The sequence below is a fragment of the Adiantum capillus-veneris genome, chromosome 29 (assembly GCF_014529385.1).
Source record: "Adiantum capillus-veneris isolate H3 chromosome 29, ASM1452938v2, whole genome shotgun sequence".
NCBI lineage: Eukaryota > Viridiplantae > Streptophyta > Polypodiopsida > Polypodiales > Pteridaceae > Adiantum > Adiantum capillus-veneris.
In genome coordinates, this window is record NC_140959.1 from 104911988 (window position 1) to 104929058 (window position 17071).

A 17071-nucleotide genomic window follows, 5' to 3' on the forward strand; every position below is an offset into this window, starting at 1 on the left:
ATCGCACATCTCCTTCTGCTCTAACCATGCTTGTGCAGACATCCTTGGTGGCTCTCTTCCCAAAAAGCCGTCGCGTAACACATGATTTTCTGGAAGATACGCTTGATGACCTTCGTAGATTTGCTTCTTCAGTGAGGGCGCCCTCCGTGCATTCAGTCTAGGTCCACATGTGACACATGCTCTGTATCCGCTTGTTTGAAGCCCTGCATGTATACACATGATAATAGATCAACTATGGGAAAAAACAAGATTTACAGTGTCTGAGTGAGGAGTGTCAATAGATCACCTGAGCATTCTGTTAGCCTAGGATAGTCATGCATGGTCCACATTAGAATGCCTCTGATCAAAGCATTCCGTCGTCCTGTGTGTCGGCTTATATCCACCACCTCTATGCCAATCCACAATTGTTGTAGCTCTTCCAATAGTGGACGAAGATACACATCCATATTCTCCACTTTATATCGCCCTGGCACAATCAAGCTTAGCCATAGGTGCCCCTTCTTCGTAGTCAACCACGGGGGAATGTTGTAGTTGACGATGAAAACGGGCCATACACTGTAAAATGTTGATCTTTGACCAAATGGATTTACGCCATCCATAGCCAGGCCTAAGCGCAAATTTCGAGCTTCCCTGGTAAAATCCGACCATGTTCCATCTATATGTTTCCAGGCTGCGCAATCTGCAGGAATTCGTAGCACACCATCCGAAGATTTATTCTCCTCATGCCATGATGTTAGGGCGGCCATGGACTTACATTCGAAGAAATGCTTGATGCGAGGAAGCAGAGGAAAATGTCGCAAAACCTTTTGTGGAATTTTTGTCTCGTGGAGATCTACTCGATATCTTTCGGAATCACATTTCGGACACTTCTCCATGTCTATGTATTCCCCTCTGAAAAGAATGCAGTCATTAGGACAAGCGTGGATAGAATTGTAATCCATCCCCAAGTTTCGCAAAATCTTTCTTGCTTCATCTCGGGAATCTGGCATCACATTATCAGCTGGTAGTATGTGCTCTTTAAGCAATCTACACAACATAAAAATACGACACAGTCGTGTAAAAATCTATCAGATCATTATACATTTAGAGTTTTATTAAAGTAAACTAATTGTAATAGATCACCTGAAAAGCGCTGTGACGCTAGTGTCACTCCATCCAAACTTTGCCTGCATGTTGAGAAGAACCAGGAGTGCTTTCAATCTAGACATACGTGCTCCATTATACAATGGCATATCGGCTTCACTTTTCATATCATCATAGATAAGCCTTTCTGAATCCATGATCGTCTCGATCATTTAATCAATCTCGGGCTCAAACATTGCCTCGTTGAGAATGTGCTCTGCATGATCATCCCCCGAGCTGCCAGAGGCTACATCTTGTGGCCTCACATATGCTGCTTGACCAAAGCGCCTGCGAACACGTCTATTGGGTTGCAAGATTGCTCCTTGTTGGCCAGCGTCAGAGTCCGACGAGTTATAATTGGCAACAACTCGATCTATAATAGATGGATCGAACTCGCCAAATTCGCGAACGTGCTGCAAAGAAACACGTCTTGTCCGTCGCACAACATGCTTGCATTGATTACAAGGACATAAGACCCTCGTTGAGAGATAGGTGTTTCGGTTGGACGGTCCCACATCCTCGTCACTACTCATAATGCGGATAAAAATCTTATAACCTGGACAACAAATTTAATATTCTATTGGCATTCTTCGTCTTATCTCTCTCTCTCTCTCTCTCTCTCTCTACCTCACATTCTCTAGTCATGTCCAATCCCCGCACACCTCGGTCTAGAGGTGCACGGAGATCAGAACCACCGGGTTATAATCTCGTCTTTATTGGTCAATACCTATGTTTGTGGGTACAAGAAATCTACAGACCCACGTCTACATGATACTGCATGTAGTGGAAAAAACCCCTTTGCCTCTTCTCTAGCTGTAGCACTTCACAGCATCTTAACATCTTTTCACAGTAGATCTTTTCACTGTTCGTCTAACTCCAAACCTTAAACCGTAAGTAATTCTTGCGTGGACTCGATCTAACGTAAATAAGCGTAAATCTAAATAAACATAAATCTCACTAAAAATAAACCTAAATCTAATTTAACGTAAGTCTACATCTAACCTAATCTTTAACGTCTTTTGGGATAGTTTCCTACGACGTTAAAACTCTCTTTTTCTTGTGTGTGTGTGTGTGTGTGTGTGTGTGTGTGTGTGTGTGGGTAAACCTAAATAAACCTAAGTCTAATCTAATATAACATAAATCTAAATCTAACGTAAATTATGTTCTATTAAAAACAAAGAACTAAACTAACAGGGATTATAAGAACCTTAAAACTGATTTAACACATAATTTTTCACATAACTCGGCAAGAGTTGGCATTCTCATCACTAAAGATGTGAGAGTTAACTTCCGGCGGTGACGCTGCCTCATCTCCATCCACATCTGACGACAGCAATTGGCCCTTTGGACCGTTCTTGCTCTTGTTACTAACTTTGAAGTTGCTGTTGAATGACTAGAGGTTGTCTAGATGGTCATTTTCGGGGATGTAGTGACTCTTGCCGCCCTGAAGATCCACCTCCTTCCCTATCTTCTGAAGACATTTCACCAGTACTTTTGGATCGACGGAGCCCACCATGAGTGAAGGCAGCAATACCCTATATTCCATTGAGGGCTTTCTTCACCCGCTTCATGCAGGCATCGCAGTCTATGGAGACCTAAATCTAATCTAATATAACGTAAATCTAAATCTAGCGTAAATAAATGTAAATCTAACTAAAAATAAACCTAAATCGAATCTAATTTAGCTTAAATAAACCTAAATCTAATTTAACGTAAGTCTACATCTAACCTAATCTTTAACGTCTTTTAGGATAGTTTCCTACGACGTTATAACTCTCTTCTTCTTGTGTGTGTGCGCGTGTGTGGATGTGTGTGTCAATAAAAAGAGATAAATGGTATAACCTTTCTATCACCCATGCCAGGTATGATAGATTGGTTATGCCATTTCCCTCTTGAATAATAGGTCTTGAGTTCAACTCCTCGTCGGCTAGATCTTTAGGTCTTTTAATTTTAATTAGTTTCCTACGACGTTAAATTAGTTTTTCTCTCTTTCTCTCTCAATGTGTGCATTTTTTTGTTTATGCATGTTTTCTCTCTCTTTTCCTCTCTCAATGTGTGCGTTTTTTGTTTATGCATGTTCTCTCTCTCTTTTCCTCTCTCAATGTGTGCGTTTTTTGTTTATGCATGCTCTCTCTCTCTTTTCCTCTCTCAATGTGTGTGTGCATTCTTTGTTTATGTATGTGTGTGTGCGTTTTTGTTTATGTTTGTACTCTTTCTCTCTCTCTCTCTCTCTCTCTCTCTCTCTCTCTCTCTCTCTCAAAAACACTATGTGTGTGTGTGTGTGTGTGTGTGTGTGGAGAAGAAAGAGAGAGAGGGAGAGAGGGAGAGCGTTACCTGCTCCTTGCTTGAGGTCGCCGAAAAACTCAGATCTGAGATCTGAGTTTTTGGGCGCTCTCTGTTATTTTTTTTTAGCCCAGCCGGCGTCGCTATGAGCGTCGCAAATTTACTTATAAATTTGCGACGCTCATAGCGACGCCGGGATTTTTTTTTTTAGCGTCGCTGTGTGAGCGTCGCTAATATGAATAGCCTCTTGTAGTGGGGGACAATGTGCCTCACCCTTTCGATCAGCTTTATGGTACATGTTTCTTGCTATGATCTGTCAACTATTTACTTGGTCGGGGTTTTGCCTGCCGTGTTCTGGCTAGTTCTCCTCTTTTGATCTTGTTGTATCTCGGGGTGATGTTGATGCCATGGCTCTTGTCGAGCATGGCTTACTATGTAATTTTTTGTTTTTAACACAATCCACTCACATATTGTGAGTTTTGCAGGAAAAAAAAAGTGTTTTAAAAGGCTTGAAGCCGGGAGATCTATCAAGCAAGGATGCCCCGTGGACCCTCTTCTCTTTGACATTGGGTCGCATCCTGTAATAAATAATGCAATAGTTGTTGCTACGCGGGGTGAAATTCAAGGTTTAACTTTTCTCGACAACGACTAGCTCCTGGCGCAGACGTTGGCAGATGACTCCCTCCTCTTCTTGAAAGCCTGCCCTCAGGTACTTAGGAAGGCGCAAGAGATTGTGCAGACATTTTCTATGGCTTTGGGTTCAAAGAGCAATATTGAGAAGTCTAGACTAATCTCCCTCACACAAAACGACATCTGGGCGCCCCCTTGGGGGTGAACGTTACAAATAAGAAAGCGTTCCAATGGGTCCTGGAGAAGATCCATAGAAAAATGAGAAGGTGGGAGTATGTGTTGCTTCCCTTCCGGAGTTAGGTTAAAGTGATCAATTCATTTATGCTTCCGTACACCAGCCTCCTCCTCAAATAGCCAAATGTAAGTGGAAGGAGTTTTTTAAAACTTTTAAAAGATTCTTATGGAGGAACAACACTAAAGCCTCGTCACCATGGCAATGGGCCAAGTGAGAAGTTATTGCTCGATCGGTTGTCCAAGGTGGCCTCAAAATTCTCAACCGCGCTGTTCATGTTGAGGCCCTATGTGCCAGGTTTGTGGTCTCAATCGCAAAGCAAGACCAGTCTTGGGCAATCACGACCAAGGATATGATAGGCAAGGCAAAACTTTGCTCTGAAGGTGGTCACTGGTCAGTGGAAAGGGATCGAGTTGCACAACAAACTATTAGCCCCGAGGTGGTCTAGCTTGAGACTGGTGGCATCACGGGAGAGCTCGTGCAAAAGTGCAATAGAGCAACATGGGTACTGGAATGGGAGGAATTGACCACATACTTCCATAACTTTTTCTGGGACAGGTCCCGTTGCCTGTCGAAAGCTGCTGGTGAAATTCTGAACCCTTATTGGGGAGAAATTGCAAGAAGGATAAACAATAAAGCATTCTCAACAGCTACTTGTCGAGACAGAGCTATAGAAGGCCTGGACAATTTTCTTATGCCGATCTGGGAATCTAATTTTGAGAGGAAAAATTGGAAATGGCTCATGAGTAGCCAATTCTTTAAACTTCATACCAAGGGCATCTGCAAGCGTTAATGAATGAGGATGATTGGTTTGCCCCTTTGAACAAAAAATGGAAGAAACAATGGTCGGAATCTCGATGGGTTGAGGTCACGAAGAACATTTCAAATCCACAGTGGCCTCATTTTATGAAGGTATCTGTGGAAGGTGCTTTGCCGACATCCGTCAAGATTCAGACACGTGGTATCGGATCCGATAGATGTTCAGGGTGTAGATTGGCTAGCGAAGACCTCACCCACCTTTTCATGGAATGCCCAGCTATTAGAGGCCTGGGAGGGAAGGTGTGCGAATGGATACAAAGAACATGGAAGATTGGGTTTTTCAAGAAGGATCTATGCCTTGGTAAGAAACGGTTTCACTTCTAATCTATACTCAAATTGTCAGATATTGTTTCTTCAGTAATATCTGGAGTTTTGAGATTGGGGAGACCTAACGAACTAATATTTGCTTTGTCTCGATCGATGGCCCGGATCTATTTGACCGAGGCTTTGCTTGTAATTCCTTTTGGGTGTTAATATAATCTCACTCACTGTTTGTGAGTATTGCTAATAAAGAAAATCATGTCAACAACACTATCGTTCTAAAAGATAAAAATGAAAAGGAAATGTGAATTTTTGATTTACGAGGATCCACATTCCAACTAAGAAACTAAGGAACATCGCGAGGTTGCACAGTGCGCACGCACGTACAAGCAGCTCCACAAGAATAAAAATAATTAAACATTTAAATGTGCAACTAACTCCCTCGGATGGAGAGGCTAAGCCAATGACGTTTAGACAAGTGGAGTATGAGGATAATAGACAAAGTGGAAAGGATTGTTTGCATATAGGCTAGAGTTGGATTTCTTGTAATCTGTTTGATTGCAAGTAAAGTATAGTCACATGTCTATGTCACGTGTTGTACCTTGATTTGTCTTGGGTCACTTGGTCTACCTTGATTGTCAAGGCAACACACATACCTGCACACAAATTCAATTGTGTTTGGGCTCATATTCTTGGCTCACGGTATTCAAACCACGTTTCAACGAACTTTCTATGAAGTAGCTATCGTTTGAAGTCTTGCATATACCAAGTCTTACATTAAGGCCTGCATGACCTATTCTTCTCGGTCCAGGTTTCCCTTTTGCAGGCATTTTACTCAAATTATTGGGGTGTCCTGCTGGGTTGAAATGTGAGCCCCTAAAAACATTAAATCTGGGGAAAATTACCAAAATACCCCTCTAATTTGTGGAAATCCCCAAAATACCCCCAATATTTTGTCATGAATTCCCAAAATGCCCTTCAAATTTTCCAAAATTCCCAAAGCACCCCTGGTTGTGAAATTAAATTTCTCCAAAGATTAAAAAATTTGTAGCTTTCATAAGAAGACTCATTGCTTATCAATATAAGATGCTAAATCCAAAATTTGAGTTGATTATGTAGGCTTTGGAGATGAATTGCTTCATTATCTTTAGACATAATTGCCCTTTAAAAAAAAAACCATAACAAGGCGCGAGATGTGTAATATTAAAGAGAGCAAAATTATAAAATATGAGTCAGACCAAGGTGACTGATAAATACAACTGTTGAGTGGTAATAGAACCCAGAGCTTGTAATGAGTTTCTGATGAGTCTAGTATACACATACAGCTCCAAAACTGAACACAGCTTCACTTCAATCTTAGTCATTAGACAGATTGTTGATCAATTCCTCTATATTTGTGACCAGCCTCAAACCAGTAGCATATAGCTCAACAGCCTTATCTCTCTCTGCCTTGCATTCCTCCATCATCTGATGCAGGTGGTCATTGGACCCCTTCAGGAGGACCTCTTCAATTTTGCTGCGATTAGCACCATTGTAAAACCCCAGGCAGTCATTACGGACTTTGTAGCTGGCCTTGTAAATACGACATTGGCGGATGTAATATCTTTCCTTTGTGGAAGGCTCGCTTGGTAGGTTTGGAAGAGATAATATCGGCCTACCTGGGACCTTTACCAACACCATAATTTTGCAAGACTTTTGAATAGTCACACACATGATGTTATGGCAACTAAGTGGCGGATGTAATATCTTTCATTTGTAGAAGCCTCACTCGGTAGGTTTGGAACACACAATATGAGCCTACCCGAGCCTTAATCTACTAACATAATATGACGGAAGGGGGAGCCCTTTACACGTGTCGCAATCTGCGACCTGAAGGCTAAAGTCCAAAACTGAAAATCTACTAAGCCGTTTACACGTGTCGCAATCTGTAACCTGAAGGCTAAAGTCCAAAACTGAAAATTAAAAAGCCCCTTTGCACGCGAAAGAGGGAGAGAGGAAGAGAGAGCCGAAGGCGATCGGCCGTACTAGTATTAGTGTAAGAATGACTGGATAGCATCTACAAAACAACAAGATTATTGACATGACACGTAATGTGTGTGTGAAAGTGCTCTTAATTCTTTACTGAGTGAAACCAGTACTTTTATGAATATATATTTCTTAAAAATTGTAAAATAGTTATACCATCCCTCATGACTATGAAATCGACAAAAATATTTTGACATCGCAAGATGGTGGCGGCGGCGCCAGTCGTCATGACTCATGAGGGATGGTATAACTAGTATTAACAATGAACAAAATTGGGTCGTCATCCATTAGCTCTGATTAAGCAGAGATTACGAAAACGTAATTAGTGATTAGGCAAGTCCTGGTGGGCTCTGTACATTGTTAATTAGACATCTGATTATTTCATTTGATCGGCTCTTTTAATTAATTCTCAATTGGCTAGCGATTAGCTCTTAATTTCAGCCAGGTAGCTAGTAATTCTCGGGTGATCGTATCTGTTGTTTAGCCATTAAATTGTGGGATTAGCAGCTGATCAGCTCTCCTAATCAAACTGCGTCTAATTACTGATAAGTCCAAGATTTTCAATTATCATGAACGGGACGAATATCGCAGAAGAGAAGTGCCGCACAGATGAGCAGCACATTGATGTGAAGTACAGAATAGTGAAGTATGAGAGTTGGGGCAATCTCTTATGGGCTGCTCTCACATGTCTCATTCCGCCTCTGCGCTTGTCGCCCTTGCTCGCTGATCCAGCTTTGGCCTATCAGACTCATCCCAAGATGGAGCATAAAACCAAGTATGACAAGGCCCCAATATGGCAGGAGAGTGCTTCCCACATCATTCTTGTCCTTCTCCTTGCTGTGAAGCTGCCACTTGCATTGGCCGGCATCTTCCTTGAATGGTTCCTCAACTTCTACCACGCCAATGATGGAGTCATTGGTCTTTTCTCAAAGCTTATTACTCTCAATCTAAAAGGTAATCAAGAAGCATGCAAATGCATTAATCCAGATAAGGTATCATTAATAAAGCAGTACTAATCCACATTAAGCATCATTACAGATGCATTAATCCACATTAGGCATCATTACAAATGCAGTAATCTACATTAGGCACTCATAATTAGGCATCATATCAAATGCATTTATCCACATTAAGCCTCATTACAAATAAACTAATCCACACTAGGCATCATTAGTTTATTAAGAATTAGATCAACCAACATTAGGCATTATTAATACTACTCATTCAAAGGGCTAAATATAATGCAGAAAGACTTTGTAGAAGTAATTTCCTCTGCTTTGTATCCAAATTATACAGCTAGTCAGTTATCTCAACTCATAATTAGTATCATGATTTGTGATTTCCCATATACTTAATCCTTTGTCCATTCCAAATTTATCTCTCGTGCTTGATTAAAACATCTTTTTTCTACATGCCAAATAACTTGCCGCATCTTATTCTTGATTGAAGGCATTACTTTCTTTCCAAGGGAAAAAGATCCATCGGCGTACTATTCCGTTGTAGGATGGTTGGATCGAAGGATGGACTTGATCTATCCGTATTCCTCGCAGCTGAAGATTGATCCAAACACAGGAAAATTTCATTACAATTCCAAGATTTTTGCAGACCTATGTATGATGGCATCCAAGCTTGCGTACGAGTCACGCCATGTACAAGAACCTATAGTGAACAAGCAATGGAATGTGAGAAATATAACTCTTCCTACTTCTGTGAATTTTTCGTTGAGTGCGTGCATAGTAAAGGTCTGCATACATTGGGAGATAGCTTTAATTAATATATGTGAGAATATGAGAGCTCAACAATATATAGTACGTCATACTTAAACTATCATCTTGTATGCTCTGCATTTATGTCTTCGTACAATACGCTAGGCACCCAAAAGCTTTTAGTCACCGAGCTGTGATACCGATGCTTATATTGCCTGTGATAATGACGTGCACACCGATGTTTTGGTGCTGACACTAGTACTGAAGCTGCCACCGGAGTATAAATAGCAGTTCAACCACGTCGGTTAAAGTGTCTATACTTACAAGCTGGCTCCCTTGTAGTGGTAGTTAGTCGGAAAATGAGTCACTCCTGACATTGTCATATCTTTCTCATCTTTGTTGACCAGTTTCATTGCATTTGCAGATGCGTTTTCAACAATTCTACGAGTTTCAAAATGGTACGTCCGGCCATATGGTTGCATATCTTTCAAGTATATTGCATAATGATTCATATCTCTAAATAAAGTGGCCTTGAATTTCTATTTGTAATGAGTTGTGATAATTCTTTATACATTTGCAGCTCATGATAAGCCCATGGGCACTCTGCAGAGCTTAATACATGGGGCTATTGTATTAGCTGAGAAACACCTAGGAAAGATGCCATTCCTTGGACCTGTTCTTGATACTTTAAAGTCATCGACAATACTCCGTCCCTCTACACAGGCCTTCACATTCACTGACAAACCAAGAGACGCAAACCTGGTGGTACTTGCATTCCGAGGAACAGAGCCATTCGATGCCGATGACTGGTCGACAGACCTTGACTTCTCATTTGTGGAACTAGATGATGTGATTGGTAGGCTCCATCTTGGATTTTTAGAGGCGCTTGGCCTTGTCAATAGAGACGATATTGAAGACTCCGGAAGAAGGCTCAAAGAGAACTTGAATGATCCTAACAAAGAGCTCACAACAGGACTCTCTCTACATACAATCCAATCCATGGCAGCGAAAAGTCCGGGAATGACGTCGATGGATTTTCACAAGCATTCTGATATGATGCAGACAGATGACATTGAGAGAATCAAACATGAGCTCGCTTACAGAGTTTTAGGATTTGAAAGGATCAGCACCGACCTAATCCAGCTTTTGAAAGAGAACCCAAAGGCTCAACTCGTAATCACCGGGCATAGCTTGGGAGGAGCCCTAGCCGTATTGTTTGCAGCCCTTGTCTTGTACAACAATGTGGAGGGGAATGAAAAGAAGCTGCTTGTGGAGCACCTGGCGGCGGTTTTCACATTCGGGCAGCCACGTGTCGGTGACAAGGTCTTTGCTAGTTTCATGGCCAGCACCCTTGAAAAGCACAAGGTGCAATACTATCGAGTGGTGTACGCATACGACCTTGTTCCAAGAGTACCATTTGATGACAGGATTTTTGGATTCAAGCACTTTGGATTTTGCTGCTACAACAACATTTTGTACCAGCAGAGGGTAAGTAGATCACGGGTTCGTAGACTCAATATGCATGTAAACTCACATGCAAGCTCGCAACAATTGCTTGTTCAGAAAATGGACACTAGTTCCGCATGATATGCATGCAGTCATTGAAATGCCAAATGTCATCATTTGTGCATGCATGTGTGCAGGCATTAAATGTATGTATGCGTCTCAGCATTACAAGTATGTATGTATATGCATTACATGTATGTATGCATGTCTCGTCGCTTAACAATACACCCACTGCCATTCGTTCAGCCTCTGAGTGACCCATGAATTTATAGATGTAGTAAATTCAGTGACCCATGAGGCTCAATTGTGAATAATATGGATAATTTTCTGGTTATGATGGCACAGGCATTGATTGAGCAGCCCAACAGGAATTTTGTGGATGTCCTGTTCTCTGTAGTTATGCGTATATTCGCAGCATGGGAGCTAGTGACTGGAATGTTGCTGAACAGGGTATTGTATGGCGACGACTTCACGGACTCCAGCCTAATGGCACTTGCCAGGTTCGTGGCCTTGTTAATGCCAGGAGTGATTGCTCATGCTCCCACCAACTACGTCAATGCGGTTCGCTTGGGGCCATCTCAACTCAAGATTGTGCCATTTGATGAACTCTAGCTGTAGAGCAGGACAAAAACACAGGTCTTGCAATTGCACCGGAACACCTAATTGGTTTCTAAGACAAGTCTATTGGCATGATTAGTCATTATTAATTGTGTCTATTTGGCTCAGATTTTTCATACTTGTTGATGCCTTCATCTGCTGTATAAGACCCCATTCATCAGCAGCATTATTTTTTAGATAAAATAAAATATCCTCAACATATAACCTTAGGTTAAGGTCAATTTGTTGTTCAAATCAAATCAAATAATCATAACATGTAACAACACCATCTATATGGAGACATCCTCACAATGCAAACCTTAATGGACATGTACAGTTACGCATTCATAAGGTTCGGCATGTACATGCATACCACAAACTCTTATATAAATGCATACTCCGGATACACACAAATAGAAGTTGTTCTGGTTCATGTTGTCATTGATAGCCTGTACATAGCATGTGTCGATAAAGAGAGAGCCATGTTGACAGGGCACTGGGTATGCTCCCCTTTGCAACAAAACCTTGGAGGTTACATAATCGTCACTTAACAAAATTAACAAAAGAGAGAGCCATGTTGACAGGGCACTGGGTATGCTCCCCTTTGCAACAAAACCTTGGAGGTAACATAATCGTCACTTAACAAAATTAACATGATGAAACTAGGTGTGCAAATTGGGCCATTCATTTCACCAACATTCAGTGCACAGTTCAACATATATAACCGATCATATGGTCAAGATCTTGAAGTGAATACATATGAACTTTTCTGCACGTGTTTGGAACATGCACGAATCCTATCAGACTTAAATTGCAAGAAGGCCATCTGCAGTAAGACCACTCCAGTTGGCATCACCAAATTTATACTATGCCTTGAGATCTCATAGTGGCATCAGAAGGATCAATTGTTCAAAATGCACCAAGGTATCCAATGTTTTCATTGAGCACAGCTTGCTCATTCCAAGAAGCCTTTATGGAAATACCCTGAGCTATTGGACATTGCAATACCCTCAAATAGCCACTCCATTACAAAGGACTTTAAAAGAACAATTTGAGTGATGCCACAACATGTCAGTAGTGAACGCCATCAGATAGAGCACAAGACACACACACACACACACACACACACACACACATACAGAGGCAACGATATTTGGCCCTTGAAATGCTTACAATAATATTTGGCCCCTGAATTCTAAGTGAGTGCATCATCTTGTGGAAAGAACAGAAATTTATTCAGAAACTTCTCAGCACGATTGGATCTTATCCTAGGATCAAAGCAGGAGATAAGGTTGAACCGAAGCACATTCAACGAACAAGCCGAAAGATGCAAGACAGAGAAGTGAAAGAATGGTGCTGCTGGTGCCAGCATCTCAAATATGCGCTGCCCTTCCTTGTAACCCCTTGCGCAAGGATTGCCACTGAAATTATGGCAAGACCGTTCAAGGCTTGCTTGCACGCCACTACTGTGATGGTGGTTGATCCTTCGATGACTTCAACTGTCTTTCTATCATGCAGGAAATAAACGTCTTTCATACGGTCAAACAATCCTTGGACCCTTCACACAGGTTATGGAAGCATGGTTTAAAGGGTCAAGCTCTAGAATGAAATACCCACAGTATGAACTCAGAGTTTGTCGTGCCCACAGACACTACATCCTCAAAGCATGTGGTTTGATCAGAGACACTGAGAAAAAAACCAAATCCAACAGGCATCGATCACCATGGAAATTTAGCAGGCAAGACATCGCTCTGCATGTTTTTAACCATTCCTTAACATTGCTCATTTTGAGAGAACTCTTTGGTGCAAACCATGTCAGGAGAGGGCAGCCTCCCTACAATGCTTCGAGCCTTAAGAACGGCAGGCATACATGTCCACAAGATGAGCACCGCGTACAATAATAGCTCCGTTGCTTCAAAACCTCATCAGTTTTACAAATCCTTGTCAATGGCCAATCCTAAGCAAATGCTTTGAGACTGCAAGCAAAGCTGGTCATTGCATATGCAAGAATGCCCTCCTATTGTACCGTATTATGTGGGGCTTTTTGAACATATCTTTCTACCACCAAATCACTCCAAACTATGTTGTTGTGAAAAGATAGCTTCAACTACAACACTTTTTGTCGCGAGCAGAGTAGTGCAGTTTCGACAAGCGCCGCATGCAACAGGGAGCTTTAAATCCCAGCACCAAAATCTGATTTTGTGTTTTTCCCATGGCACTGAAACAGAGCAGTCGATCACGGCATCCAAAGAGGACAATACTGCCTTTTTCAAATTCTTCTACAGCCACAGATTGGCCTTACGTAGTTTGAGCGTAAAGCTTTGGAGGAAGCCATACTGCGACATCTCCGAGAGAACGAGCATCAGAGGTAAACAGAGTTTTATCCGATGAGTTTTGAGGTTATTTTAGAGGCCTCAGGTTTATATGCCAAGGCACAGCATCGTCGTAAAGGTAAGGACAACCCCAACCAAGTCCACTGTTACCTCTCATCGTCTGTAGTGGCTAATTGGCATGAAGGACTTTCTCAATTTTATTGCGGACAGAAGATGAGGTTAGATAATAAAAAGGGTATGGTTAGAAATGTTAGTGGCATTTCTTTTCGAGTGGGGAATGGGAGGTGGACTTCCAACCTGCCTTTGGCGGCCTCTCTCTCTCTCTCTCTCTCTCTCTCTCTCTCTTTCTCTCCCTCTTTAACGCGTGCATTGAAGCTTGCCTTATTTTTGGAATGTAGCCTTCATCTCACAAATGTCGACATGTGTAAAGGGCGCTCACTTCCGCCATATTATGTTAGTATAGATGCTAGGGTAGTACTAGGGTTTGAAATGCTTGTCTCTTAAACTTAGAAAAACCCCATGCAGATAAGAATAGAGGTATTTTAATATATTTTGGAAAATTTCCATGGAAAACAACATAGCTTCTACTACTTTTTTATTGAAATTATAGATCTTGGCTTACAAAAACATTAAAATACTTTAGATAAGGTTATTTTTCAATCCTTGGCTTCTAATTGGAGGTGCAAACTTAGAACTTTTCAAGCCTAAACCTAGGTTTCTTCAAGCCTTAGTTAAGACGGAGGGGCGGCAAGAGTCCCTCTCTTTTTCTATTGGGTCAAATGGAATAAGGAATCACTCACAACTAAAAAGGCCAAGATAAGGACATATAGCCTAGATTGGGAAGTCTACATTCGCTTTAAGAATAGAGATCCCTCCAAACCCTAACTGTGCTTGTGTTACTGACGCCTCATCACCTTATCTCGTAGATAAGTTGTTGTAGGTTCTCTGACCATGTCGCTATTTCTGGCCACCCCCTCTTGCCTGTAGATAACTATCCTTGTCTGTAATGGAAATGGCCTATGAACTTTGAGAACAACGGAGTTAAGAGAATTAGAGTGAGCATTTTTGTGAGATTACTTTGAGAACATAGAGGGTGAACTTAATTGATGGTAGCAACATAAACATAGTACTTAATTAACTTGGCATGAACAATACTTTGCAAGAGAGAGTATTAGAGAACATACAATAGTTGAGGACCGGATTTACTTAAGGCCGGTCCCCCCTCCAAAAGGCGTTTATATTATAGATTCTCCCATCAAGAGAGACTTGGTACAATACAATTTTTGTGTTCCTTGTGACCTAGGTGATGCAATGAAGATGGAAAGCTTCATGCATCACGAGTATAACATAAACTTTACAAAAAGCATCAACTATCTCAAGCCTCAGTTCGAAGGCCTCAAACACCTTCGAAGGTGGAGAGAGCTAGCGGGGAATGAGGGTAGGGAAGAGGAAGAAGAATCATTCATAGGAGAAAGAAATAGTTCTTCACTTATCATCACTCTTCTTGCTTAGCATAACATAATAGCATAGTAATGAAGATGAAGAAGATGACAAGCTTAATCATTGAAGCATGGCTCTTGGTTGGATTTTCATTCCATAGTCAAGAGTGTTGGTGTAGGCTCTCAACTTCTCAACAAGCTTGGAGAAGGAGATGGAGCTCTTGCACTTGCACTTCAAACAATGAGAGAGAGAGAGAGAGTGTGTATGTGCGGGAGAGTATACCCCCTCTCATGCTTGATCCACCTCTCTCTCTCTCTCTCTCTCTCTCTCTCTCTCTCTCTCTCTCTCTCTCTCTCTCTTTTATATTATTTAATTATATCATTTGGACATCTGTCTTCTTTTTCCTCTTTGAGAGAAAGAACTTAATTATTTATTTTTATGCATCTAAATTCTCATTGGAATCCTTTAAAGCCTATCCAATAGGATTCAAGCTCATTATAAGGGCCAAATGGGGAGGATCTTGACATGTGTCTTTTATGCTTGTTAAGATATCATGTTTGAATTGAACACTTCAAGTACCTTAGTCATTTAAGCATGAAAATCGTTTATGTCTCTGGAGAGATCATGTTTGAATTGAACACTTCAAGAACCTTAGTCATATAAGCATGAGAAGCACCTCAAACTTGGGCGAGGTTCCCACAAACACCTTAAGCACCTTAGTTAGCAAGCACGATAAGCACCTCATGCTTGGGTAGGATTTTCACCTCAAGGTCAGCCCTAGCTTGCCTAAGGTCAAAGGACTTTTTAACACTAATTTTTGGAGGTCTTTAATAAAGCTAACCCTAAGGTATTTAAGCTCCATTAGGTAGCATTGCTCTTTAAAATACCATCTCTCATTTGGACCCCTTTAACCTTGGCCCCTTGTTGAGACAGATCCATAAGCACATGTCTACATTCTAACCCTTGTTCGCGTTTATTGTCCCACATTAAATGATCAGTTTAATATGAGAAAATCATTTGGGTTGGTTAGATATTAGATTTTATGACATTGTCTGCCTTAGCCTCGGCTCTTGAAAAAAATCCCGTCCATATTATGAGTTGAGGAGTCCGGGTCTTACCACAACCTTGCAAAAAATATAGATTCAATGAGAAGTGTAGAAATCAGCCTCGTAGATATGGCTGCCATCAAACAAATAGCCCACTTGCGTCGAAGCTAAAGAGGGTTGCAGAGGTAGCTTGCTGCAGAGTAGCTTGTCATGAATTCAGAGATGCTTGTGTAAAAACATGCTATCTAGCAACACCATCAGGGCGTAGAGCTCCTCCTTGGAGTAGATTGTTATGGCCTCCAATGCATTCCGAAAGCTGAGCTTGCATTCTCTTTGAGACTCCTGGTAAACTTTTCTTGCTTCTCATTCTTCTGAGTGTCCGCCCTACCAGCTTCACCACTATTGTGGGGTAGGAGATGGAATTTCAGATGGTGACGAGAGAAGCACAAGTGGTGTGATGAACAAGGTGCAGATGCGAGTGATGATGGAGGTAGGTGGTGGCGAGGAAAGAAACAAGGGTGCCACTCGTGATAATGGGTAGCACTTGCACGCGACAAGATCATGGTTGCTTTTTTAATGTCAATGTGCTATCACTACATGATAATATTTTAATTTAAAAGCATGTCAAGAGGGCCATCCGATTTTAGTTGATGGAAATGGCCTAGATCATCCAAAGCAGATGGTTCTAGGCTCAAGGAATCAGAACAACACATCAGGCTTACGAAGTAATCATTACTTTATGCTTACAAAATAATGATCACTTTATATATAGAAATCTGCCATCATGTTTTTCCTTGGTTGTTCTTCCCATTGGTTTTACAATTAGGTTACCAAAGGCTTGCAAGTTATCGAAATATATGCATGTTGTGATTGCTCTATGTGAATGTTGAAGCTCAAGGAGGAGTGCAAGTTCAAACTGCCCACAAGCTATTAATATGTTATTTGTTCCTAGCAAGGGACACACGTTACAACTTAAAATCTATCTAAACGATGTTATTTTGCACTGCATGAGCTATATCTATTGATCATGAGAGGATCTTTTAAAAATAGTATATGTAGAAAATTTAAGAC

The 17071-nt window shown here is 41.3% G+C and overlaps 1 protein-coding gene across 1 annotated transcript; it reads left to right on the forward strand.

Moving 5' to 3' along the window:
* The first annotated feature begins 7615 nt into the window (after window positions 1-7615).
* LOC147419700 (triacylglycerol lipase OBL1-like) lies at window positions 7616-11298 on the forward strand. Its single transcript, XM_086506090.1, has 5 exons — window positions 7616-8326; window positions 8822-9054; window positions 9503-9536; window positions 9659-10566; window positions 10930-11298. Exons 1-5 carry the CDS (start codon window positions 7942-7944, stop codon window positions 11194-11196), a joined length of 1827 nt encoding a protein of 608 aa, XP_086362216.1. The 5' UTR covers window positions 7616-7941; the 3' UTR covers window positions 11197-11298.
* The last annotated feature ends 5773 nt before the right edge of the window (window positions 11299-17071 follow it).